A 26082-nucleotide genomic window follows, 5' to 3' on the forward strand; every position below is an offset into this window, starting at 1 on the left:
TCAAGAGACGAAACCAATTGCAGTACTGGTTAAAGGTACCAACCAATTTTCCCATGTAATGCATCCAAAAAGAGGCCAGATGTCATTTACTTTAAAACACTGAGTATTTAAACAGAGAGCTCAGATGTCACAGCACATGAGATCTTCTGTGGCCTGCTCCCGATGGCCTTCTTGCAAAGGTCACTAGGACACTTGCAGGATGAATGGCTCTGCTCAACACAACCCGTTCCTGACCAATATAAACGAGAAGAGCTCCGCTGCCCAGGTCTGTCATGCTGTATCTACTAATTCACTGGTTGAAAGATCAATAATTTTCAAAGAAAAGAAATATCTGGTTTAAAGTCTTCCCTTATCATTCCTAAAGAATCCCTAGAAAATATCCACCCAGACCTTGATATTAACCTATTGGACATTTGCACCCTAGGTAAAGATGGTTGCCAAGGCTGCGTGTGATTCATCTACAGAGAGAGATGACACTCTTCTGCAGTTGGATGGATTTGTATCAGTCAAAGAATGACAATTCAAACAAGAAATAAGTAGGCACTTGCCCAAATATTGCTCTCATTTACACCATTATAACTCCAGTTGCACTGTACAATAACTTGAGAATTCTGTGGTGGGGATGAGACCAGCATCCTATCATATAGATCTAAAATATTGGAAAATATTACAACACAAAAGTAGTTTACCGTTACCATATTTGCTGTAAGAAATCTTCCTAAGGAAAACTCAAATTAGGACAAATAGAAATTATCCCAGAGGGAATATTCTCTCAGATGGAGAGCTTTACCAGCGAGAAGCACAAACACATAAAGCAAGCATCCCTGATCTTTAACTTTGTTTTCGTAATGAAAAGGCTATTATTTCAAAATCTGCAATTGCATTAAAAATAAACACTAATGGTATTTATTACGCAAACAAAACATTCTGGGCAGTTTCAATTAAAAATGTTTATTTATCAAGGTGGAAGCGTGGTAAAGGAGAAGTTTGCACATACTTACTCTACGGCTGCTATTTGGTCCTTCACTTCCACTGATCCTAAGCATCGGTGGACCTCCTGTAGGATCTTGAGGCCTTGAAATCCACTCCCTCTGCCATCAAATCGAGCTACGATGACATTATCAGAGTTGACAAGCACTGAGTCCCAGTCAATGTGAAATTTATCTGTAACCAACTGGCTGCCTGGAGCTTCATCACTGCAAATACCAACACACCAGACACAAACGAAGACTATTGACAATGTGATGTGCTTTGCCGTTCTTTGATATTTTATTTAACCTAGATGGCAGAGTTCAGTTGGTTATGCAATCCTGTTGAATTACTGTCCTTTCCACTGATACCATTTCATTAGATAGTGCTACTATCCCTGCAGCAGCAGTAAGAAAAATGATTTCTTGAACTTTATAACCATTATGCTGTAGTGCTGCCAACAGTTGAATATATTTTATAGAAAGAGCCAAAAAATTAAATCAAAGAGTGCTGCTTATAGGTTAAACTGAACAAAAATAACATAATCTCTAATGTCTAGTACAGCTCTGAGAAGGCTCACATACAATTTGCTAAGCTGCACTAAACACAGAAAAAGGAAAATTCATTCAGTACCTTGATTATGATTTTGTAGGATATACGACACTATCAAGAAGGTTGCCATATTAAAAAAAATAATTGCAGTATTGTGTCTTCAAATGGATTTTTTGAAATTGGGTACAAGAGAGACTGAAGTACACGTTGGAGAAAATTATATTTTCTCCTCTCAAATTCACAGCAAAGAATGGAAGCAAGCAGGAGTGATAAGTCTATTTTATAACCAAAAGAAAAGTATTTTAGAGCAGAGATAGTGGAAAAGCATGGGAGAATGCATTTTCTACAGGAATAAGAAGCATTTTACATTGAAGCCTAATATACTATTTTCCCTCCAAAGAAAATAAAATGTCAGTTTTAAACGGGAAGCTTGTCATTATTTTTTCCCCAAGAAAAACACAGAATAAGAGAGCAGACTACTATGAAGTTGTACAAAATGCAAAATACTTCCATGCAGACTGCATCTGCCAGTTGAATGCAAATTAAAACATAACAATTTCTGTGTTGGGTGTACGGAAATTAGATTGGACAGTGTCTCTGGGAATATCCTGTCTACGGTGAAAGACATATGAAGACAGAAATTATTATTTTGCCAAAAAAGTCTTAGCTTGAGGGAGTTATATAAGAAAGTTTTCTATAATCACTACTGTCTTATATTTACAACAGGGTGCTGATTCATTATCATTTTTTTGGTTGTGGATAGCATTGATCACCATCAAAGTAATTGTCTTACTAATTAGCAAGCGTAAGATGAATACATATGTTCTCAAATTCAGTAGGATTTACCATGGAGACGTAGCTGCTGTATCACGCACTGAAATATGGATTACTTAGCTGTAGAGTTACTAAAAATATTTTATTCCTGATTCATCATTATCTTGCGCATCACTTTTACATGTGGGTTTATAAAAGGAAAGGCAGGGTGTTTTTTGTTTTCTCAATCACTGCAGCTGTGATTACACACAACTGCGACACCTGTTAACAACACAGAGCATTGAACTTGGAAACACTGACTGTCAAATGAGCTCTGCAGAAAACACAAGTTTCAGAAGTGGATTATCATTACCACTTGTAATAAGGGCAACAATTCAAGAACAATTCTTTCAATTTATGGTAATGGTACAGAGTAAGGTTTTCAGGAGCTGTCTACATTTGACATAGTTTCACAGAGTTTCCATCGCTATTTCCAAAAGGAGCAGCTTCAGATCAGCTGACTTGAAGCACCTCTACCACTTCTTCTTGTTGGGTTGATTGATGTTTTGTTTTTGGAAACAGTTTTCCAGTGGCTAATTTATTTCAAGACCATCCACATAAGTAGTCTGTGGCAGGCATTTAAAGCCATTTACATTGAGGTACATGTCAAAATTCCCATTAGCATCAAAGAGTCTCTTTACTCCTCAGCTGCTAAAATGATGCTGACAATCTGAGGTGGGACTCTTCTCCACAGAGATAGAGTACATATTCTGTGCATCATTTAGGCCCCATTTTTACCCTTAAATGAGGCTTTCTGCAAGGTGTTAATCCTTTATGCAAGTTGAACTTCACCCTGAGGGCTGTGTAACAAAGCAGGCTTGTTACTGCAGTGCAGTAACAGATGCACAGCCTGATTTGCGAAGTCTGTCCTGGGATTCCAGCTTTCTCAAAGGTCAAGTTTTTGTCTTACATTCATCACTACTTACTACCTAATTAAAATCAACATCTGCTCAGTGGTACCCTATTTATAGGATTACTTCATGACCCCACTAGTAAGCATGAAAGAAAGTCCATTCCATTTATGCTTCCATTTGCTTCTTCTAATATAGAAGCCTTCTTCCCACTTGATTATGGATGTATACTAGGGACATAGTACTACAGAAAAGTCAAAGCCAACATCATGCATAGAAACACCTTCTTTGTCATTCCTCAGGAGCAGTATCCCAGTCATCTCCAGAGTCAAACAACAAGAGCAGAATAAACCGAGTAAACATGATACCTAATGCTTCCTGATTCAGTTTATTTTCCTGGTATGTGATAGCACTTGTAACTATTCTTTTTTTTCTTCTTCTTCTTTTCTTTTTTTTTTTTTTTTAAATCTCAACTTGCGAAGTTCAGAGCTGCCTCATTTGTGTCTTCAACAGCGACTATGCTTCTGGATTATGACTGTGTCATCACAACTGCTGACAACTTGGGCAGATTGATTACTAACGCTCACCACTGAGGCACCATTTAAATAGACAGAAGTCATCAAGAACATACCAATGTCACTGACCTTAGGGGGTAATCTGAATCTTTCTTGCAAGGCAGTTACATACCTGGCACACTGTCTGGAAAAAGGGGCAGCTCATCTAAGTTCATATACTGCTGATAAGAGAAGAATCTGTTCTTTTGGTTTCTGTAACCAAAAGCTTTAATTGAAGTCTCTGTTATTGACAGGATTTGCATCCTACAGGGAACAGTACAGTGTTACCAAACCGTTGCTGCTGTACTCTGAGCTCTACTCCTTTCACTCTGTTATAGTGACTGTAGAAAAATTTCTTCCATGTTATGCACCATTTAAAAGCCAAGTGGCAATATTTTAATAATGGCTTTAGAAGTTATACAGTTGACCAAGCAGAGGGCAAAACAATTTCCAAAGGAAAGTGGAAAATCATTGCTATCATTACTGCTTAATTTCCTGCACATCTCTTTCTTTTTCTTCCATTTTCTTCCAAACAACGGATTCAGCATTACACACGGAAAGGGTATCCTGATAACAAACACTGGAAAGACTACATCTCTGAAGATAAAGTGTATACACAAATAAATATCACTGACAAAAGTCTTCTCTTTTTTTTATAGTGAAACTGTGTAGGTGAAGAACACCAAAGAAGCGTAATGGGAAGATCCACTTCGTTTTTAGATTCCACGAGCGTCAGCTTTCAAGCACACAACCACCACTACTGGTCCAAAACCAGGCATCCTGAGAAGCCTCACACACTGAGAACAGAAAATCCCAAACATTTTGTCCCTATTCATATATGTTGTTTTGATATACCAGACTACAACTAGAAACAGGATGTATTTATTGCAGATATGGCCAAACAAATTAAAATACATCACCAGAAGTGTCTCCATTACTAAGGGAAAATCAGGTGACAGACAGGACTGAAGTACACAATGTAATACATGAAATAAAATTGTTATCCTTAAAATATCTTTGAGCCCCTCAAAGCTGAAGATTTTGAAAACACAGTTTTGAAAACAAGAGGTGGGACACTGTCTTGTGTTGTCAGAATGCCTTGTGTTATCAGAAAAGGAGGTGAAGTTTGAATCTCCTCTTGTCTTTCTCTAAGATTAAATGTGCATTTTATTCACATCATAAGATGGTGTACTGCTGGGAGGAAAGTGGAAGAGACTAAAAGACAGGGGTAGCTAAAGGAGGAGAGATTTTATCAGAACTATTCCCCAAGCCCTTTCTGGGAACAAGACTGAAGAGTAGGGGAGTGAGAAGATCCACAGCACCAGGACCACACTGCAAAGGAAACAGCTGGGGTAAAGCTCAAGGGTGGCCTCCTTTTAGCCTAAAGCTAAATGAATTTTCCTTCTAGGCCACGAGACAGGCTATGAAGCTCAAAGAATGGGGAAGAAAATCAAAGACTTTGTTGTAACAGAAGCACAACGGAGAAGTAAAATACTGCCAAACATAGCAAAGACTGAATGAATGCAGGTGTTGGATGGATGGGCTGCAAAGCAATTAGTGAGTCAATCACATGACTGTGGGACTCCAACAAAATTAAACTTTGGTTTTACAGGGGAAGAGCTGGCCAAATAGAAAAATCTCCTCTGCAAGCGTATTGCAGTCCAAGTATTGGAATTCAACGTGTTTTTTCACTTTTCACCTTGTAGCTAAGCATTTATCCTTCATTTACAACAACTGACAGTTAAAACGAGTAATATTCTGTATAACAAATGAACGGTATGCAAGATGACTACTAATACATAGAGCTTTGTCATACCTCGGATCTTAGATTACTTCCAAATACTTGAATTATGCCTCTACATTTCTGCCAGCCTTTTAATGAGTTATTCCAGAAGCTGCAAAAAAACCTTTCAGTTCTACTTTACTGTCCTGCTATCAGTCCCAAGAGTGTAATGACTAAAGGCATAAACAGATTTGATTGCTTGTGCAAGGCCTAAATCTTTCATCATTTTGGTAACAGGTGAAGTGATTCCTGATAATTACCAACATATATGAACACAAGTAAACAAACAGAAACCTCTTAGAGACAATTCACTGTTCCTTTGGGGAATGCCTTGTTTTTTCCCTTGAAAATCAGAACAATCTCTCCATCACTCAGTTTTACAACGTCCACTTGAATATTTGATAGTTTTAAATGATGTTAAGTAATAAATGCTGACATTTAAGATGCATTATCTAAAGATTTTGAAGGAATGAGGTTAATTATGTTCAAGAAAAAATAAAGGATGATTATCACCTCTCATTACTCAGATTAAATGCCAGAGACTTTACTTAACCACATCCTATGTATTACTAAGGGGTGCATCTTCCAACTTTTTTAATGAGCAATATGAACCATAATGAGCAAATAAAGGTTCTGGAATTTAAACTTTGATCTTAATTATATAGAAAAGATATGATAATCACACTTTCAGGCAATTAGTGTACACGTCTCTAATCATAGCTACAATGTATGTATTATATCAGAAGGAAACTGACATATATTAGTTATTTAGGAGAACAAACGGAAGAAAGGAGAATGTCATAACCTATTTACCATTTTGCAGCCTATGCATCACAAAACCAGAAAGAAGAACAGTGCTAACTGACAAAACTGGTTTTTACACAAGACCACATAAGCAAAACAGATCCTGGCAGAATGTACGGCTCAGGGAAGGTAAGAGTCTCTGAAGCAATCACCAGACTCTGTTACATCTTATGTGTCATATTTACCCTAAAGTTTAAGAAACAAAGCACCAGGAACCTCTACAAACCTAAACAGGGATTTAATATGGACTGTAGAGATATATTCGGTGAATTTCTTGTTAAAACTCACTTTCTCTTTTCCTCATCTCCCTTAGAGGATTCAGTATTACAAAGGTAAGGATTTGACTAAAAGGCAGTATCTCTCCATTACAAATATAAACACCACAGTTTGTATTCACAACTAGAGTATTTTTTTTTATCCCACATGCACACATTAAAAAAAAATCATTTACAAAATATATCAACACATTATGAACTGGCCACATTATTCACTCAGTAGGCACCGATAGCAACAGCAACCCTAAATTTAGACCCTGCCTCAATACTGTTCTGGTTATTTAAATTGTATATACGTAAAAACATTTCATAACAGTATTTCCTTTGATTTTCCTTTTTCCTATCATTTTTTTTTTCCCATGGCCTATTTAAGGTTTCTGATCCTTCCTTTCTTACCTAGATTTTATATGAATATATAGCTTCATGTTCTACCACATTTGCGTATGGCAGATTATCTACTTACTAGGATACATGAAAAGAGAAATGTTACACTGCTAACATCTTAGTGCCTCTGTACCCTAAGAAAAAAGAACAAGCTCAAGCTTTTGCTACTCTCTGTAACACTGCTGGCGTCGATTCACACGGTCTGTTTGCCTTTAGCACACTTAAAATACCATCATGCTCCAAGAACACACAATCAAATATTGCAAAGATAAAATAATCCCTGCATCCCCTTTTCTCCACAAGAAAATAAAAAGGTGTTCAAGAGCCAGTTAAGGAAGAGAGCCTCCACAAATGCACATAAATACAACTGAAAAACCTAAGAGTTGAACAAACTTGGCTTAGAAACAGGTACTTTCATGCCTCTCTATCCTATCATTTAAGAATTGAGCTGACAAGAGCAATTCAGCATCACTCAGCAGCTCAAGCTTGTGAAGTTGACATCACATACAGCAACAAGGATCTGTGCTGTCATTAACAGGATGTCTGCTCCAGGTGATACAGCTCAGCAAAAGTTGTAGTACTGCACTACCAAAGTTATGAAAATACATCTGTGATAGCAAAATTCATATTGACTCACTGCATCTGGGACTGGAAGATATACCCAAGGGGCAAGCATTCAGGAACAAGAAGGCTCATTCTTGGAGATATTAAGCTTAACTGTGAACCCCTCTATGAGACTTAGGAGTAAAGCCAATAGAGCAGCACTCTAACATCAGGATAAACTCCCCAGTTGTTTGGTCATTAGGAATTACAGTTATATTGCAGAGGAACAGACAAATTTAGGGCCAGAAAGGATCAGGAATAAGACTGTAAACACAGGAAAGCCCTCTACACCCATGGCAGCCGACATGTTGAGCTGAGTTGGCTGAGCCCAGGCAGACCATAGCCAAGCTCGGGACTCTGCTCCATTCCTCTGTTATGCGTTCTCTGTGTAACTAAGTTAAAGGGTGTCTCCATAAGGAACACACATTATTTCTTTTCAAACAAACAGCATGCACTGCTGGGGCATTCCTCCTGCCTCCCATAGATGTTTTCTACATATAGCAACAGACTCTGAATCACGTGTAAAACGCTTTCAGCCAGCGATGCTCAAAAATCATTTTGTCTTCTTTCCAGCGCTCCTAAAAGCCGTTTTGATGTATGCATCTTAACTCTCATAAGCTCTACCCTTTTCTACCAGGAATAAAAAAAAAAAAAAAAAGAGCATACACTCTGAATGGGAACCTCTGTGGGTAGCGATCAGTATAGGTCCAGGAAAGACTGAAGAATTAGTTGTAGTTCCACCTCAGAATTGTTGGTGCTTCACCTCATCAAAGCAAAATTTACGAGAACTAGGTTTGACAAGGTCAAAAAAACTTCAGGCATCTCCTCCAGGCAGTGCCTATAACAAAAACTTCCCTAGAACAAGTCTTTTCATTTGTCAGCTGAAATCCATGAGGCAATTCCCCCCCACACACACAAATTCCGTTTTCTAATTAGAGAATGAAATGTTTTCCATGAAATATTTTTTTAAATTATCTACTGTGATTCAATACAGATACTTACATTATTAATAGAAGGGCATACTGGTTTCGATCCGTGAAATCTTTTGGCAGTGACAACTGTAAAGGGAGTTCTTTTGAGAAAAGAGCAAGACATTAAAGGCTGGTAGTTACATAGATGAAAAACAGTAACATTCCAAGAAAAAATTAGGTTTGTTAAAATAAAATTTTGCCAAATTTACCGTAGTCCTCAATGTGAAGCATTTTAATTTCAGTCCTGGAATTCTTTTTCTTAGAAACAGCTTCTTTCAACACAGCATTATCTTCCAAAATATAAACTGTAGAAAACAGCAAGAAAAGTCAAATTGAAATGTACAGAGAATCATCATATCACAGAGAAATTGGGATTAAAAAAAAAAATTAAAGACGAATGTGCAATGATAACTCCTCTAAATGACCTCTTTCTTCTTTAAATACTTCCTTATAATGCAACTGCTCTGCAGTTCAAGAGCAACCAGCTTAATTCAAAGCATATACATCTATTTGTTTTTCTGGCTCCAGCAGGCTTTGCTTTGTTAAACACTAACAGTGAAATTGCTGATAAACTACATGAACGCCAGTATTCCTAACAAATACCAACAGTAGTCATTAGAAGAGAAAAACCAGTTTACATCCCGCTTTTTCAGGCTACGTATTACACATCAATATTTAGCCATTACCGCTCTACTTGACCGCTGCATGTCCTCATCTGCCTTCTGCATTCCAACCAAGAACAAGACTTCCATTTTGTTTAAAGCTGCAAACAAATTTGAAGCAGCCATTTTGCATATGGAAGATTAATTAGTTCCTTTTTTTTCCCTCATTTCTTGCTTTTACTCAAATTAACAATCCTGCTTCCAAAATGTATTTTTTTTTAAATTAAATAATAAACCCTCCACTTCAGTCCAAAAGGGACTACTTAAGGAGCATGTCTTTTCTGGGCAGTCAACCAAAATGGTGTAATTATACTCTCAGGATGAAATAATTGAAGTAACCCATAATTATTGTTTTATTAATTGAAGAGGATAATCTAATCTTGCACTGAAACATTATAGATAAATTATCTCTCTTATTATTTGGTTTCTTGTTGCTACAGCAAACAACTTCCCTCTATTCTGACTTGCTTTATTTTGCTTTAAGATGCTCTACATAAATCTCTTACAATGATTCACTATCAATAGTACTTTAGATACAAATAATAAAGAGTCAAAGCGTACCTTCACAGAACTGAGTAGCTCTACAGAAGTTGATGGATTTTACTTTAGCAGTATCTACCTCTTACTGAATTGGATAAAACTCCTCCACTTTGGTGTGATAAGGCACTGAGATTAACAAATACTATCAACAGTGGCATTAAAAAAAAAAAGAGGAAGACAAAGTGCTGATTAACACTTGATAGCAGGATAGTATTGATCAATATGCCACTTCAAAATGTAAGGTTAGGTCTTCTGATGTAGTTTAACAGAGGCTGACTCAGGTCAAAAGGAACGCAGACAAGCAGAATTCAGAACTTTTGGATTCTGGGAAAAATTCTGGGGATAATCTGTTGAATGAAGTTGGGACAGGTAATGATTGGTCTCATGGTTTTGAATGGAAAGATCTTCCTCTTCCTTTGATCCACATCTTCATGCTACATGGAACCATGGTGGAGTTGAAGGTAGTGTGGTTACTTCTACTGTACTAGAGAAAGACCTCATGAGGCCAGTTCTAGAGTTCAAGGATGGTCTTCTATTACAAAGCACTTCAAACAACCAGAAAATACCTTGCTATCAATTTGGTGTCAACATACAGAAAGTAGAGTAAGATTTCAGAATTAGAGGTATTGAACACCTTCCTATAAAGGCCTTATTCTTGGACTTGTCAATAACATTGAAAATGTCAGTGGAGTTGCTCTGATCTGAGAAATGTGATAAGAAGACTAAGTTCATTGTGTGTAGGTCAGATTTTATGAACCGTCCTCCAAGGTCTGCACTTTACTTCAAGATAATTGGATTATAACCTTTAGAAAACATCTGGAAAAATACAGACAGTCTATCGTAATGGCAGTATAATTTACATAGAAAGTGAAAGGGATGAAGAGCAATCTGCCATCTAATTAACGTGGGTGTAAACAGAAACGAAAGACATGCACTTAGCATAAAACATACCCGAAAAGCCTGGAAAAGTTTTAGTCATTTGATTACCTTTTATCCACTATCATTTACAGATGTGGATGTCACTAAAAGGCAACTTTCTATGAATGGCACATATGTTAGTCTTCATTTATTTGTAGCAGTCTTCCCAATCTCCCACGCTCCCCAAATCAAAGACAATAATAAAATACACCTATTCCATGAGGAATACTCACTTCCACTGTCACTGGTACTGTGCACGCTAACAACTGGAACACCCGGACCTGTTTTGAAGACAGAAAAAAAACAGAAGTGTATGGTGCCTAGTACTCAGTATTTCAGTAAATAACAAAGAATGAGAAACGTCAGTAACCTTGTAAGGCAAGATGCTGTAATCCCCACACACATGCTTCACTCCAAATGTAGCAGTAATTCCACCACTGCCTCTTGGGAAAGATAGGGGTAAGATTACAAGACCAATAGTGTGAAACTGAAACTGCATTCTACCTCATAAGCAAGCAGTCTGGCTCCCTGCATCTAAAAGGAATTTTTCTTATTTTTAACTCCATGTTCTAGCAACAAGTGAGGGGTACAAAAATTAGAGACATTTAAAGATACTGTCTAAAATACTCAGTTTGAGTATTCTGAAGCTATAACATTAGGTTGAAGGGAAAAGGAATTACAGATAACATCCATTTCTATTCTCTATGGAAAAGCTACAGAGGTGTTGAAAAATTATGACATATTTCATGTAATTATCTGCTCAAGAAATTCCTTGGGCATTTGAGCTCTGTAATAGCACCAATAACATGGTATATCTTGGTGTAATGTGATCTAATCTTACTTCATGGTAAATGAATTGTCCCGCTTGACACCCCTCCCAAAAACAGAATTTGTGCACACAAAACTTAGACTTCTCTCAGTAAGACAAGAGCTTGAAGTGCGCACGGGTAGTCACTGTTGGGCTAGGAAGGATGATGCAGAAAGGCAGAGGTCCCTGAGGACCCTGTGGCAGGTGAAGGCATGGACTCTCTCTTGAAATTAGGAGCTGAGACTCCCTATGTATTCATTGGAGAAAAAAAAGGATTTACTCTGGGAGCAGTTCAGAGACTGAGATTAATTCACATGTTTTGAATCATCCTGAGGAAGTTGTTACTCAATTAGTTGCAGCACAAACCTAGGGAAACTTAAGTACCTGTAATTAATAACATGATGCCACTCAGAGCCTCAGAAAGCTTCCACTGAAGATTTTTGCCAATTTAATTCTCTTCACCAAGGAAGAACATTGACAAAAATCTTGCAGGTAGTCTGCTGGCAAATCAAAGCTTTCTGCCTTAGCTCTTCAAGAAAAGAATTTCTTCAGTTGCCTGTTGTTTTTTGTGTTTTTTTCCTTTTTTTTTTTTTTTCCAGCTCCTTCTCCTTCTTTTGAATTTTTTGTTTTGCTTTGAATTCTGATTTAAGGAAGGCAGTTGTTCAGAACCTGCTATTTTGGAGGGGAAAACACTGGCACTTTCAAGGCCATCCCTATTTGCTGTTCTGAAAAACAAAGTGGCGACATCAGATTTAGAATAAAAGGAGATTAATGCAGATTAAAAACCAGTCAGAAAGGAGAAAGACTTGTGCTACAGGCATTGCATCACAACTCGTCTGAACTAAGCACAGTCCTGGATTTGCCATTGGTCTCCTCTATCTAATGCTAAGCACACCTTATTCCCTGCTGTATACAATGGGTGAAAAACAATTACTCCCTAACTTATCTGAGTGGAGAGACTAACATCTGCTAGTGTTTATGAAGTGCTAAAGGAAAAGTCCACAAGCAGCGTAGAAAAAAAGACATAAGCGATGCTTGCCAAGACTGAGAGCTGTGGAGCTGATCCTCCCTCTATCAGATTGAAAATTAACACGTCACTCTGGGAGGTCTCTGGAGACCTTCTGGAGATGGATACAACTGGTATACCGAGACAGATCCGGATGAGAGTAATTAAGAAGAAAAAAATGACCTTAATAAAGGTGCTTATCGGGTAAACAGAAGGTGGAAGAAACTTTCATAGATCAAACCAGTCCAGAGATCCCCACAGATTTTCAAGTTTCTGGGTGAGACCTGATTTTGTAGCAATTCAGTTAGGCTTTTCATTGCTCGAAAATGAGTGTATGCACATAGATGTGGTGTGACATGTCTCCTTAAAGTAATTTACTTAGACGCTTGCAAGCAGCTCCATGGTAATGCTGCTGTCAACTTAAAGATCTTGTCAGGGATCCATGCCATCAAAGGCATTTTCCAGAGCTGTGGCAATATTCTGGGGCTGTGCTGCTGCCAGAACTGTTGGGCTCCAGTCAACAGAAGGAAAAAGCCCAGAATAACCCCATGTTAACAACCACATATTAGTGTGAGAGGTAGAAAAAAATAATGACAGTATTTGATCACCCCTGCCCATCACCTTCAGTGTAGGGCAGCCTACTGGTTGAAGTGTGGCTTTAATCCTGAGAGAGTTATCTGCAGTCTTACCAACTCAAAGAGGGAACTGGAATCTCCAAAGTCACTGAAAATCATGAGCTTGTGAGCAGCTTTATGCGCATCCACAGTTTTATACCAAAGGAAAAAAAAATACAGGCTAAATATACTTTGCTAACAAAATAACAAGAAGTCACATTTTTAGGCCATAGCACATTGCCAATTCAGAGCAAATATCCCTTCCAGTTTACCAGTGTTGCTTCTTGCAGCAATCTGAGACATCCCCCATAGGGACAATGTCAAGCACAAGGGAAAACTCTGCCTAAATAATGAGGAGCTCCATACTGGGCGCTGGGATTATCTCCATACCTTCTGCTGCAGCTTTAACCATGAAGAAACCATGCAGGTGGTACATTCATTTTTTTCTAATCAGCGATGTATTATAGATGCAGTTCCACACACAAAAAAATAAAATAAATGAAAATAAAAAATTTTAAAGAATACCTTATTTTAGCCAATATATATTTATTGTTTGAGTAGATTCAATTCTCAAGCTAGCAGATATATATATATATATTTGTTTAAAACAATCTGCAGTTGCAAAAGAAGTAGAAAAAATGCATGTAAATAGAATGGGCTGGAAGTGTTTCAGATGACTTGTGTTCTACTACTTTCAATCCGATGCCAGTTGAGAAACATGTTAGTATAGGATTGCCTATAAAATATTGCAGGTTTCAAGCTTGATATGCCTAGATATAAATTTCATCCCTGATTATTACATGTTTTTCAGAATCTGTTTCTATAATCTCATTTATCAGTGTTTATTTCCTGAGTGTTCATTCTAGTTTTCTGTTTGCACATACCAGCTCTGAACCAACTGGTGCCATTTAGTGCTATTGGAATGCACCCAGCAATAAAAAGTTAAAAGGCCTTCATTTTTTAACTAGGTATAGTTGTGCAAGATCAGTCCCAAAACACAATATAATTAAGTAAATTACTCCACTCATTGTTATGTACTACAATATCACCACTATGAAATCCCATACTTTGTTGTGAAGGATTTTAAATGAAGGTGAATTTGAAAGTCAGTGTTGTTTAGAAAAACTGAAGGGCTAGGACTGAAGCAGCTTTCTGATGTCATGTGCATATTCAGCTTTTACACAGAGCATCTTTACTCAGTGTCTTTCAAGAAGCCCTGTACAGAACTTTGAATAATCCACTACTGTGCTAAATGTTAAACTCCAGCCTAATGCACTTCTTATGTGTATACGTTAATTCAGAAGCAAACGCAGTACTATTACAAGCTATGCATGTGACTTACCTTTGCAGTGCAGTAAAAAGTGCCTGTTCAAGGGACTAAATTTTGCACTGAAGTATGTGCACTGGTCTTTCAAGAAGTTACACGAGAGGCACTGTCGATTCAACGATCCCACTGTTGACACGCTGGAGAAAAAAAAATCAGAAACATTTTCCATTGGAATGAAATACAATAAACCAAGAATTAGCTCATCAGAGCGACAGAATTTGTTTTGCCAAGCTACCACTATCTTATTTTGTGCCTGGTGCAAACTGTTTACAGAGGACAGAGTGAATTACCATTCTTTAAACTGGGTAATATGGACAGAATCCAAAACCTGCCCAAAGCAGGTCTGGAATTTCCATAGCCGTGCCCTGGGGTAAAACATTTGAAGGACACCAGGAAACTGATCATTAACTTCAGATTTAAGCACTGTGCTTTGTGTAAGAAGGGGGTTCTTTGACTACACATTTTAAATTGCATGACTGAAGCCTAAAAAACATTACCTGTATTTGGAAGATTTTCACTATTTTTAAAAATACATGTTTTACATGCCTGCCTTTCAGCATAGCATTTTCAATGCTCTTATAGGGCAAGTAAAGGTAACTGTAAAAATATTTTGTGTACAAATATATTTTTTTCTTTTTTTAACACAAAATTCTGTTGGCTTTTTTAGTTTTGAAAAATTGGTATTCTTTCCTTCTTACAGTTCATAATATATACATAATATAAATAATATAAAGCAACAATTAAGCTCAAAGAATGTCATCTTATCATTCGTGGTTTGGGATGAAGATGCTGTTAACATAGCCATATGTACTCCTTACCTATGCAGCTGTCTTCCTCTTGGAGACTCTTCAGTGCTTAAGAAATAACTGCATCCAAAAGATGAACAAAGTTAAACTCAGTTTGGTAAACTGTCTGATCGGGGCAAGATATCGTAAAGCACATTTTTTTTAAAATTAGAAATTCCCAAGACTTATTTAAAACCTACTATGCAGAGTACTTATTACAAACACTAATTATTTCATAGTTAAACAGGGATAAGTATAATATTTAATAGTTTTGCTCCATTTTTGTAATGTCCAGGAGCTCCAGCAGCAACTAGAATCCCTTTCTGTGTATTACAAATACAGAACATTAAGTTCTTCCTTCACTTCAGGAGTTTCCAATATAAATCCAAGGAGCAGAAAAAGGTCATATTGATATTATATCATAGAATACAATAGGTGTTGTAATACTTGAAAACCATTTTGAGCTGTTGACTGACTCTTTCTTCTGTCTAGAGACTTTGGGAAATTTTTACAGCAAGGTTATGTGGGTGGAAAAAGGATCAGAAGAGCTGCTGAAATAGTAACAAGGCAAGTCCTTGGTGTGCTCCAGATGACATCCCTGAAAGTTTCTGCTTGCAAGGTAGGAGGGTATGGAACTCCTCTCAGATGGCTGAGACAGCACATATGCAGCCTGCCACCTCTCTGCAGGCTGGCTGCATCCTGACCTCATTTATTCTGCTGAGCCCTGGAGAAGTATTGTGACATTCTCCATAGATACAGCTTTAAAATCCATAAAAGTACTGGCCAGAACAGGTATTTCTCTGACTCTGGAGATGCTGCAGGTGCAAAAAAAGTCCTTGCTGAAATACGATTTACTTCAAAGAAAATCAGGATTTGACACATGGTTTTTATTTATTTATTTATTTATTTATTTTGCCATGTGCAGATATTTAGGAAGGCTAACCAAGACCCACTGAAGTCAACTGGAGCCTTCACATGCTTTGCATCAGCTCTTCTGTGCTCCCAGGACTTATCAGTTAGGAGGTGCATTAATTCCCACTGTAATGCCATGAGGGGCTTTGGGAAGATTTATCTCCTGGGTGAACTGGGTGAAAATCTGGGGGCTGGATAATTTCACTGGAATTTTGGAGGTTGAATCAGATCATTAAAGTTCAGACTTCAGACAGTAACCAAGTAAGCTGAAAAACTAAAGTATCTTGTGTTTTACCAAGTACTGAACATTTACTGTGATTTGCCCTTCTGAAATCCAAGAAAAGGCCCAAAAAAATGTTATTACTGCTGTGTTGTGTGGTGATTTCTTAAAAACCACAATGAGTCAACTGATGTCACGATACATTCCTTTTCTCCATGCATAAAAACACATACAGCAATACAGTGGCGGATAAATTGTCTTAAAGCAGCATGTTATGCACTCGGGGTGTAGAATTTATGGTAATGTTCCAAAATGAAAGAAATACTGATGCTTAATTTCAGATACATTATTTCCAGTTAAATGGTTTCCACTTTAATAGCTCAGATATATGCACAGAGTAGTGCTTACATGTTTTGTGTATTTTCATCGTATGCCAGGATTTTGATAACTTCCCAGTTTCCTGATGTCAGGTGTCTCACAGTGATCTGCTCGCTTTTAGCCTAGAGAGAGATGAAAAATATTTATTACTTGTTACATTTCTCTTTGCCTAGCAGGATTGTTTGTGCATGTCATTACTGATTACAGCTGTCAAATCTTTAACGTTCAATATAACATCTTTAACTCAGAAAACCCCATGTTATTACAGGCTGGAATGTTAAGTAACCTTTCTCTGCCATATATACAGTTTTCAAAGTCATAAATATCATCTCAGTTTCCATCAGAAGTTTTCTTTCACTTCTCCATATGCCAACACATTAGAGAATTCCTATACTTCAAGGTAAGGATCTTATTACTGCACATATTTTATTTCTCTCAGTGTTGTTTTGTTTCTTTCTTCCTTTACAGTGACACAGCAGGAAGATGATGATGATGATTGGCCTGGATATAAAAATTCCTGTTTTCATATTCAATTATGAGACATGGCTGGTAATGGCAAGAAAAAAAATGTGTCCCTTGGGATTATCTCTTTTCAAATAGATCCATGAGGAAGGAATGTTCTGCTAACACTATGACGAGACTTGCAAACATCGACTGAAATCAGGATGCCCTGATAGGTGCGGTACAGATGTTTAAGACACTGGTTCCCTTGTTCAGGAAAGTCCTGCTATTCAGTGATGTCTCCAGAAATGACTCAAATACAAGTCAGTGATTTTCTATGAGCGACTGTTTCCCTTCTGGAGAGAGAGGAACTGCAACTACTGAAAGAGATATTTAAATACTGAGATCAAAGAATCTAACAAGAAGCAGCAATAAAAAGCCTGGCCAAGCGTTAATAAACGTGGTCATTTTTCAAGGTAATGGCCATAATGCATAATTTATGAAACTTGCAGGAAGTTTTTGCCTCGATCCATTAAAATTTATCTATAATACTTCTTTTGTGGTTGGAAAAAAGACTTTCCAAAGTTGCAAAAGCCCAAGTAAGAAATTTCTAGATGCATGACAAATGAGTCACTCCCATTTTGAGATTAGTTTCTTTTAAATATTTCATAAGTTACTAAAAGCATTTGAACACAATAAAACACACATCTAGCCCTCTGCATTCAGACAGTAAAAAATCTATGACAGACAGTAACCTTTCAAACAGAAACCTCCCCCTGAAAGAAGGTTTAATTAGATACTTCTGCTAACCCCCTTGGATTATATCATTGACACATGCTTTTCTAAAGTACAAAGAAACGCAGACCAAGAAAAACCATCATTTGTTACTATTCTGCTGAAGATTGACAAATAGACCCATGATTAAATGAATCTAAAGCAAGCCATTAAAATTTATTTTGTCACTGTGTGGTCATGTTAGGTCTGTAAAATCATTTAAACTTCCCGAAGCTCATACTTTAATTTTGGTAGATTTCTGTAAATTAGCTGATATCTGTACTAAGTAGTCCAGTGAAATATGACAAATTTTAACTTGAACTGAGCTCCACCATGATGAAAGTGCAATCACGTGGCGGCTGCTTTACATTCTTCATGGCACCTGTCATGCCACTGTGGTTCTCACAAGGTGTGACAAACACCTGATGGGACAACAGACTTTATGTGCAACGGTTAATATAATTTTTATGCCTCTGTGTTTGCTTTAGAAATAAAGCACAATCAGATTAATGCAGTGTGTAAAGTACATCATATAAACACATTTCCAGTCCTTCACTGCTCTGTATTAGCTCCATTATCACGCAGAATGTTACTCATTGATGACTAATGGTTGCTACATGGGATATCACATTTCCTTGTCTTCCTGGGAGCAGCTATATACTTAAACACAAATTTGTCATAGGTGGCATCACTTAGACATACTACTTCTTGGCAATGGTGGTCAAAAATTAAGTTTCATTTTCTTTTATTTTTGGAGCTCTACAGTAGCCAGGACTCTAATTCTGCCCAACAGTGATAGAATACTAAGCCCCTAATCATAATCTTGACATTAAAATTACTGTGGAGGTATTAAAAGTATGTACATATTTAATTATCTTATTGAATAGGAGTGGGCTTACCCTTTTGTTTAAATGTTTTTTTAAACTCAGATCAAGTTTCCATAGTAACAAAAACATAATGGCCTATAGGTTTAAAGCAAATTTGATTGTATCTGTAACATCCTTGGGAATGCTGCAAGTTCATTTTCAGACATATATCACAATTATTTCTTGTATTTTGAAGATACTTGTTCACGACATTGGGCAAGAAACCAAAATATGACTGATTGACTAATTTTTTTTTCCTGATGTTAACTTTTGTGTGGTTTTTCCAATAATATGCCTTTACCAGATTCTCATCTGAGTTATTGTTTTCTCTAGAAGACAGTCCGTCAAGTCTTTGATCCCTTTTTTCTTCTCTGATTCTTCTTCAATACATTTACTCTAGTGACCAAATATCTTCTTGGTTCTTCAAGTTAAAATTTCATTAAGGTTCCTTTGCTCCTCTGCTGTCTGCAGTACACTGTGAATATATTTCTGACTTAATGATGTTCACACCAGAACACTGTCATAAAGGGAAATAACAGAGTTGCCTGGTGCCAAGTCTGCTATTCTGATGGTTTGGGTAGCTTGACAATCCCTCCTATGTCATATGGGTCTGCTAAAGTACCTGGATTAATGCTCTGTGGATTTAAATAGAAGCCTTGGAGTGTTCCGTTCCAGGGCATAATTTCCCTTATCAGTTGATCACAGCTTCTTACTGGTGACCTTCAAAGTCACAGTAGAATTGTATCTCCTTTCAGATTCTTCTTTGGAAAGCGATGTTCCTTGGAAATGGAGGCCACTGGAAAATGTTGCAGTGGGTAATAACTGGATACTAATTTTAACAACATTTTAAGCTCTTGCAACTGCTTCCCTTTATTGTTGCGCACACACCTAGAATTCTGAATATTCTGAATCAACATTTAAAATGGTACATATGTATTTATAGTGTATTTAATGAGAGTAAAATAAGGATTTCTGCAAGTCTCTTGAATTTCTGTGGATATCAAACATTTTTGACAGAAGTGTTTAACAAGAAAACATCTCTCCTTAGTCATCGAGGTACAAAGAAAACATGAAACAGTCCAAAGAGTGTACTCTGGAAAAACCTCTTATATGCAAATCCCACACACTACCATAGCACAACCGTAAAGAAAGAGAAAGCTTCACTTATTTTACAAGACAGATAAATGTCAGGATAAATGACCACCTACCTCCAGAAAAACAATGTTGAGACTTCTGAAGTGCAAAGCCTCTGCTTGGGTCAGACATTCTCAGTCCTAGACAACCCCTGGGATACTAAAAACTTACCTGAACAATAAACATGGCTATGTGGTGAAATTCACCCCGGCCTCCCTGTTTCACTGGGACAGTCATGAAGAACTTAGTGCCATCCCTGGAGAAAACGGGTTCTTCATTCTGTAAGTGTGAGATTATGTTAGTTTCTCATGCTTTCCTTTTCACTTCTTTTTTTTTCCCCAAAACCTTAGAAGAAACATCAGATTTCCTGTTGGTTTGCTTTCTGTAGTTGCCATGATCTTAAAACAAATGGAGAAAAATACTTAAAATACATTCTGCTAAGATTAAAAAATAAAACATGTGAAAGTTAGAGCTAAATGTAGTTCCTGCAGGTAGTTATCATTATGCAACCCTGTCCTGAAGCATGGGTACAGTCCTTGCAGAACTGTTCCTTTTCATGGAAAGGTCTGGTAATCTCATCTCTAATGCAGTGGGATTTTCCAGGATACATTTCTTTACAGGCATGCAATTAATAACAGAAATCAGTCCTACTTCTGATTAGGAGAAAAAATGCTTCCATGGCCTGGACACAGAAAAACTTTAGTAAGTACTCATTTAAGACTCATTAATTTTAATAAAATTGCACTTAAAAATATGCACATTTAAATGATATTCTAAATCATGGTTTTACCATAATTTGTTGGCTGATGTGACAGCATTTCTCCATGGCTAACTTTACACAGAAGTACTAAAGGACAACTGCTTGCTATAGAAGCACAAACCTTTAAAATGATTTCTCATTTTCACACTGCAAAATGAAGCCTGAAATAGACTGTGTTTCATCTATTTATTGAATGGCTTTTCAGAAGCTATGCAAATGAAATCATTGGCTGACATATTTAGTTCAACATATTGTTCTGGGCATGAATTTAAAAATATTATTATTTCCAATTATAAGCCATATGACCTCCAATCCTTGAGCTCCTTTGGGTTTAATTTGGTGAGGTTATTTTTCAATGAGAAAAGAAAGAACAAACACAAAAACATCAGCAGAACATACAGGAAATGCTTGGAATATGATTTGTCTGATCTATCTTCAACCATTTAAGAGTGAGCTAGGTCATCAGTTGATTATTTAAGTGCCGCCTTTACTGGATGAAGAATCAAAAACTGAAGGAAACACTGCCTCCAAAACCCAGACAGGTATCTCAAACACCTGAACCGCCCTCTGGAAAGCTGCGTCTCCTTCCGCCAATGACATGGAGAGCTAAATGTCTTGTGCGATGCTAAGAGACAGGAATTCCATTACCAAAGAAGATGCTATTTGAATGTTTACACAGTCACTTTTAAAAACTTCAGCTAAAGCTAAAGAACCTAAAACACAGCCAGTTTTAAAATGATTTTAATAGCTTTTAAAGTAGCATGCAGTTAAATTAAAATGACAGTAATAGACACATACACACAGAAGCAGCGTTTATAACATACCTGTTTAGGAACCCAAAGATCTGACTGCATTTCATATTTCTGTAACAGAAGAAATAGCTTCTATGGAATAACTATAGAACTGAAATATTTTATTCAGTAAAAGGTCTCAAGCTTTTTCATGTTCTTTTTTTTCTTCTACCATGCTACAGTTGTCACATTTCTTCTTTGGCACTTACATTGAAACAAATGATAATTTAATTACAAAGTCAGTTGCTTTATTCTGAGTTTTTGGTAGAACACCACAGGGGACCAAATAATGCTTTTTTCAATCCTTTTTGATTAGCTATCAAGATGCTTTATGCATGTGGCTCTATTTGTTTTTTACCTCTAGGCATCATCTAACAAGCGGATATTTTAGGTCCTGCATCAACACTGGGCAAACATCCAGCATCAAGCTCAAAGTGAGAGACCTTTTCAAATCACAATCCCTTGTCTCAATGGGCTGCAGTGTGACATTAAGCAAAAAGAAAAAAATAAATGTAAAGGGCAGTTTTTAATGGTCACACTCATATTTCAAATTGTGCTGTCTTAAAAAACAAATAAAAAAAACCCACAACCAGTTATCATGCATGTGTTGGAAAAAAGTAGAATATATGTCACCTGCTGTAAATTGTCACAGTCACACTGAGGTAATGAACATTTATTAGCTATAGAAGCATCCATAAATACATGGCCTGAAAAATGAAATTCTATGGCTACTATAAAACTGGCTTTATACCGTACTTTTTGGAATTGAGAACATGTGCAAAATGCTAAAATAAATAAATAACGATTCACAGCTGTAATCAAATGGCACAACAAAAGCTTTCATTTTCACATGACGGCTTTTGCTCACTCATTACCTTATCCCAGCATAGGAACTGGCCACAGTTACAAACTGAGCCCTGGCCAAGCTGTGCTCGCTGCATCACTGGCCTTGCTCACCTACCTACAAGGTTCTCCTCATCTCATCATTTATTCTGGTATGCAGTTTCCCTCCATCCCTCTCCTTCATATTATGTCCTGGATTACAGCTCCCTGGATACCTACTTCACATAAGTCCACTGACCTTGGAGCACAGAAAGCCTTCCTTTCAGATGGGAATGCTCACAGTGACTTGTGATTGACTTCCTTAAAAAAATAAAGGAACCAGGCAGCAACCCAACCAACAAATGTCCTTGTTCTTAATCTAACACATGGAATAAGGACTAACTCTCAGGTTATGAGTTAGGATAAGCCACCTGCACTATTCAAGAGTACTGTATATAAGCAGCGAGCTTGGAAACGATCCCTAACACTCTAAAATGATGGATTTCAGTAGCAGACACTGATAGGAGCTTTTCAACTCAGAGGCCAACCTACATTAATCACCCATAATCATTCATACTTCAAAAGCATCTGTTGTTACTGATATTAGCATGTACAGATAATATTTATACTTCTAGCTAGTTCTAGGAAAAAAGCTATGACTCAGAATGGGAAAATAGCCAGTTGCATTCAAGATACAAGACTGTAAATGGAGAGACGTAATGCAGGAGTGTAAGAAGTCAAAGCCTGGCTCAAAGGACCTGAAGAGGCTGCACTCAAGTAGAAAAATGTATTTCCATTTGGTTTACTCTCAAAACTGAAACATCTCTGTTGCTTTTCTATTTTTTTCTAAAGTTATTCAATTTTGCTGCTGAATTTGTGAGGATTATCAGAATTGTACATGTTTTCCTTAAATGTATGTAAACTGTGAGAGCCAGAAAGATCTGAAATGAAACTCTGTAGGGGGAAAGAGCAGAGATCAGCAACATGAAAATATCTGAAGGAAGACAAGCTTGCCACTGCACTAGCTATATCCATAGTATATGATGTTCAGCAGTTTCAGTCTCCACTGACGCTAATGAATGAACAAAGTTGAGTAATTCTGAAAATGTCACTCAAGGTTGCTAATTGCATGAAATCGTTTAACCAGATTTAGAATGTTCTAACATCTATTTCCTCCCTGTTGTCTAATTACATTCAGCTTGCAACTATGGCATCTACAAACCAATTTCTGAAAATCTTTTTCCGTATATGAAAACAAAATGCAGGAAGAAACCTTGAAAAGAAAACTCAGAAAGAAATCTGACTTACCCTGCTGCACGCTCCAGTTGTTGTTTCACAGACTGTAAGGATGGAGATATTCTGGGGTCTGTTTAACCATCTCACCACAGCCTTGGTGTTGCTTACCCATTTCACCATGGTGATGTAGTATTCCCTAAACAGACAATAAAAACGCAATGTTCAGATCACTCCTGCTTCAGATTAAACATTCCAAAAAAAATACAGATCATCAAATACTGAATTAAAAAGCACAGAAAGACTTGTACTGCATGACAAGATCAGCAGTGAGGGATGGAGAAAATAACCCCAAATGCCCACTGTCTTTTCTTAGAGGCACAAAGCAGGAAGGCTCAATCCCAGCGTGTTGTTCCCATTCCCCTGGGATAACTGCACTCCATTAGCACCTTCTTCTCAGCCATTGGTAATGCATGAACTGTTCCAACTGGGAAACATACAGTTGTGAGGTATGCGTCTGTGAACACACATAAGCCATGTACTTGTCATTCAGCTTAAAAACCGACACTACATTCTGACAGAAGCCAGTATTTTCCCATAACAAACACCTTCAGAATATACGCATTTTTGTAAAAGAAACCAGCTCAGAAAAAAAGGTCTGTATCGTTACAGTGCAGGCGAGACCACTTTAAAATGTCACTTGCTATAAAATATCAAGTATTTAACAACGAGATCTCTGCAGAAAAGAGTCCAGCTGAGCTACGCGCAGCAGTGGTGAAAACCTGCCTGGAAACTCGGCCCCAGTTTAAAACAAGGGTCATCATTTGCACACAACTAGGTTTTTAATCTAAGAGCAAGGGAGATCTCATTAATTTTTTGACAACACGTATTTAATTATGCATTCAAAAGATATTTTATTAGCTCAAATATGCTGAGCAGTGCCAGCAGCAAAGCTGTGTCCAACTCTGATGCTGAGCACAGGAGTCTGCAATTGCCTGCAGTGTCACTCAGCCTATAAGGTGCTCTCTGGGAGCAACACAGCTGAGCAACCCAACACGCAAAACCTGCTTGTAGCTTTTATGTTTTGCTTTCAGTAACATAAATATTTTCACATGCGGACACCGGAATGATAACTGGACATAGTGGCTTCAGGCATATTCTGAGTCGATTACTTATTTTTTGTTTGTTTGTTTGAAAATCATTTCAAATCCTTATCAAGGAGAAAAACGTACACCCAAACAACACAAGATCTAACACAAGGCTCTGTGACAAAGCCAACAAAGCAAGAATCCAACAACCAAACCAGAGCGCAACACCAGACCTCCGGTAATTGGTTCCCCAGAGCAGAACTCAAGAAATAAGAGCTGAGTGCCTTTCCCTTTGCATACAGGAGCCTGAAGACAGCCAAAAAGAAATGTTCAAAACACATCTATAAGAACAGCCTTTCTCTCCATATACTTCAGCCCCAAGACAGTATCCACTGTCCCCAGTGCCTGAATTATCCCAGAACCAAATTCTACAAAACTGAGCCTGAGCTGTTCCATTTGAAAACATCTGCAGGAAGGGGTGGAAACAGGAGATATAATCATTTGGAAAGCAGCTGAATAGTAATTAATAGTCCAAATCAAACCATAACATCATCTTCCATGATGTACATAAACTCTATGATCACTGAAGTGAAAGCAAAAGATCATTTAAAGACTCCTTTTTTCTTGCCTCCCATCAACTCTGCATACAAACATGTTCAAACTTCACCACATTATGACTTGTCTATCAGGAGTGCAGTACAGTGTACGTACATGTAACAACACACATCCTTCCGAAATTAAATACTGCCTCCAAGTAATATTCCTTTGTAATTTAAGAGTTTTCCAGTTGTTGTTTCATAGACATAGTGCACAAACAAACATACAGAGTAGTAGCATTGTTATAGGCCAACAAATGTAGCATAGCCAAAGTCCGTAGGAGATAAAACATGTTTTATTAGACTATCACAGAGAGGCAGCACAGCAGAGACAGAATCCAGTTTCAGTATTCAATCAGCCTAATCAGAGACAACCTTACCCTCTCATTGTGGCTCTCACTCAAGATGTCTCTTCACCCTGCTCCCAACTTTCTTCTCCTAGCACTCTATGTATCCATTGCCAGGTTTCACCTTATTGATCCCATCAGAGATGCTATAAAATGGATCAAGGGAATCATAAACCCATTTGCTGATACTCATGTCCTCTATCCCCACCACCTCCTAAATCTTAGCATAACCTTCAAAATCCCTGATTGTCAAGAAAACTTTGTTCAATCCTTGCCTCGTAGACCTGTGGATTTTGTTTCAGCCAGTCTTCGTTTCATATCTAATGAAATTTTCATCTCAGTGTTTTAGGGTCTCTTCTCTCTCATCTACTCTAAGCCTTTTTCCTTTCTGAATTCAAAGCAGTAAGCTTTCTTTTTCACACTACAAAAGCAGTCAGAAAACAATGAAAATAGAGGCAAGGCCAGCTCCTTTCAGAGACTCCCAACAGCAGTCAGTGCTGA

General features: G+C 37.5%; 1 protein-coding gene across 3 annotated transcripts in view; it reads right to left on the reverse strand.

Moving 5' to 3' along the window:
- DPP10 (dipeptidyl peptidase like 10) overlaps positions 1 to 26082 on the reverse strand; it is a 426751-nt gene that overhangs the window by 10308 nt on the left and 390361 nt on the right. For all 3 annotated transcript variants that reach the window (XM_021398541.1, XM_021398542.1, XM_021398540.1), the window contains 10 exons: positions 23626 to 23749; positions 21529 to 21567; positions 20116 to 20223; positions 16760 to 16851; positions 15253 to 15300; positions 14450 to 14571; positions 10913 to 10960; positions 8769 to 8864; positions 8591 to 8660; positions 1002 to 1196 (listed from right to left, as the gene is read on the reverse strand). In XM_021398541.1, the coding sequence (XP_021254216.1) occupies positions 1002 to 1196; positions 8591 to 8660; positions 8769 to 8864; positions 10913 to 10960; positions 14450 to 14571; positions 15253 to 15300; positions 16760 to 16851; positions 20116 to 20223; positions 21529 to 21567; positions 23626 to 23749 (942 nt within the window). The remainder of the gene's footprint in view (positions 1 to 1001; positions 1197 to 8590; positions 8661 to 8768; positions 8865 to 10912; positions 10961 to 14449; positions 14572 to 15252; positions 15301 to 16759; positions 16852 to 20115; positions 20224 to 21528; positions 21568 to 23625; positions 23750 to 26082) is intronic.

Source organism: Numida meleagris, chromosome 5, assembly GCF_002078875.1.
Source record: "Numida meleagris isolate 19003 breed g44 Domestic line chromosome 5, NumMel1.0, whole genome shotgun sequence".
NCBI classification, from domain to species: Eukaryota; Metazoa; Chordata; class Aves; order Galliformes; family Numididae; genus Numida; species Numida meleagris.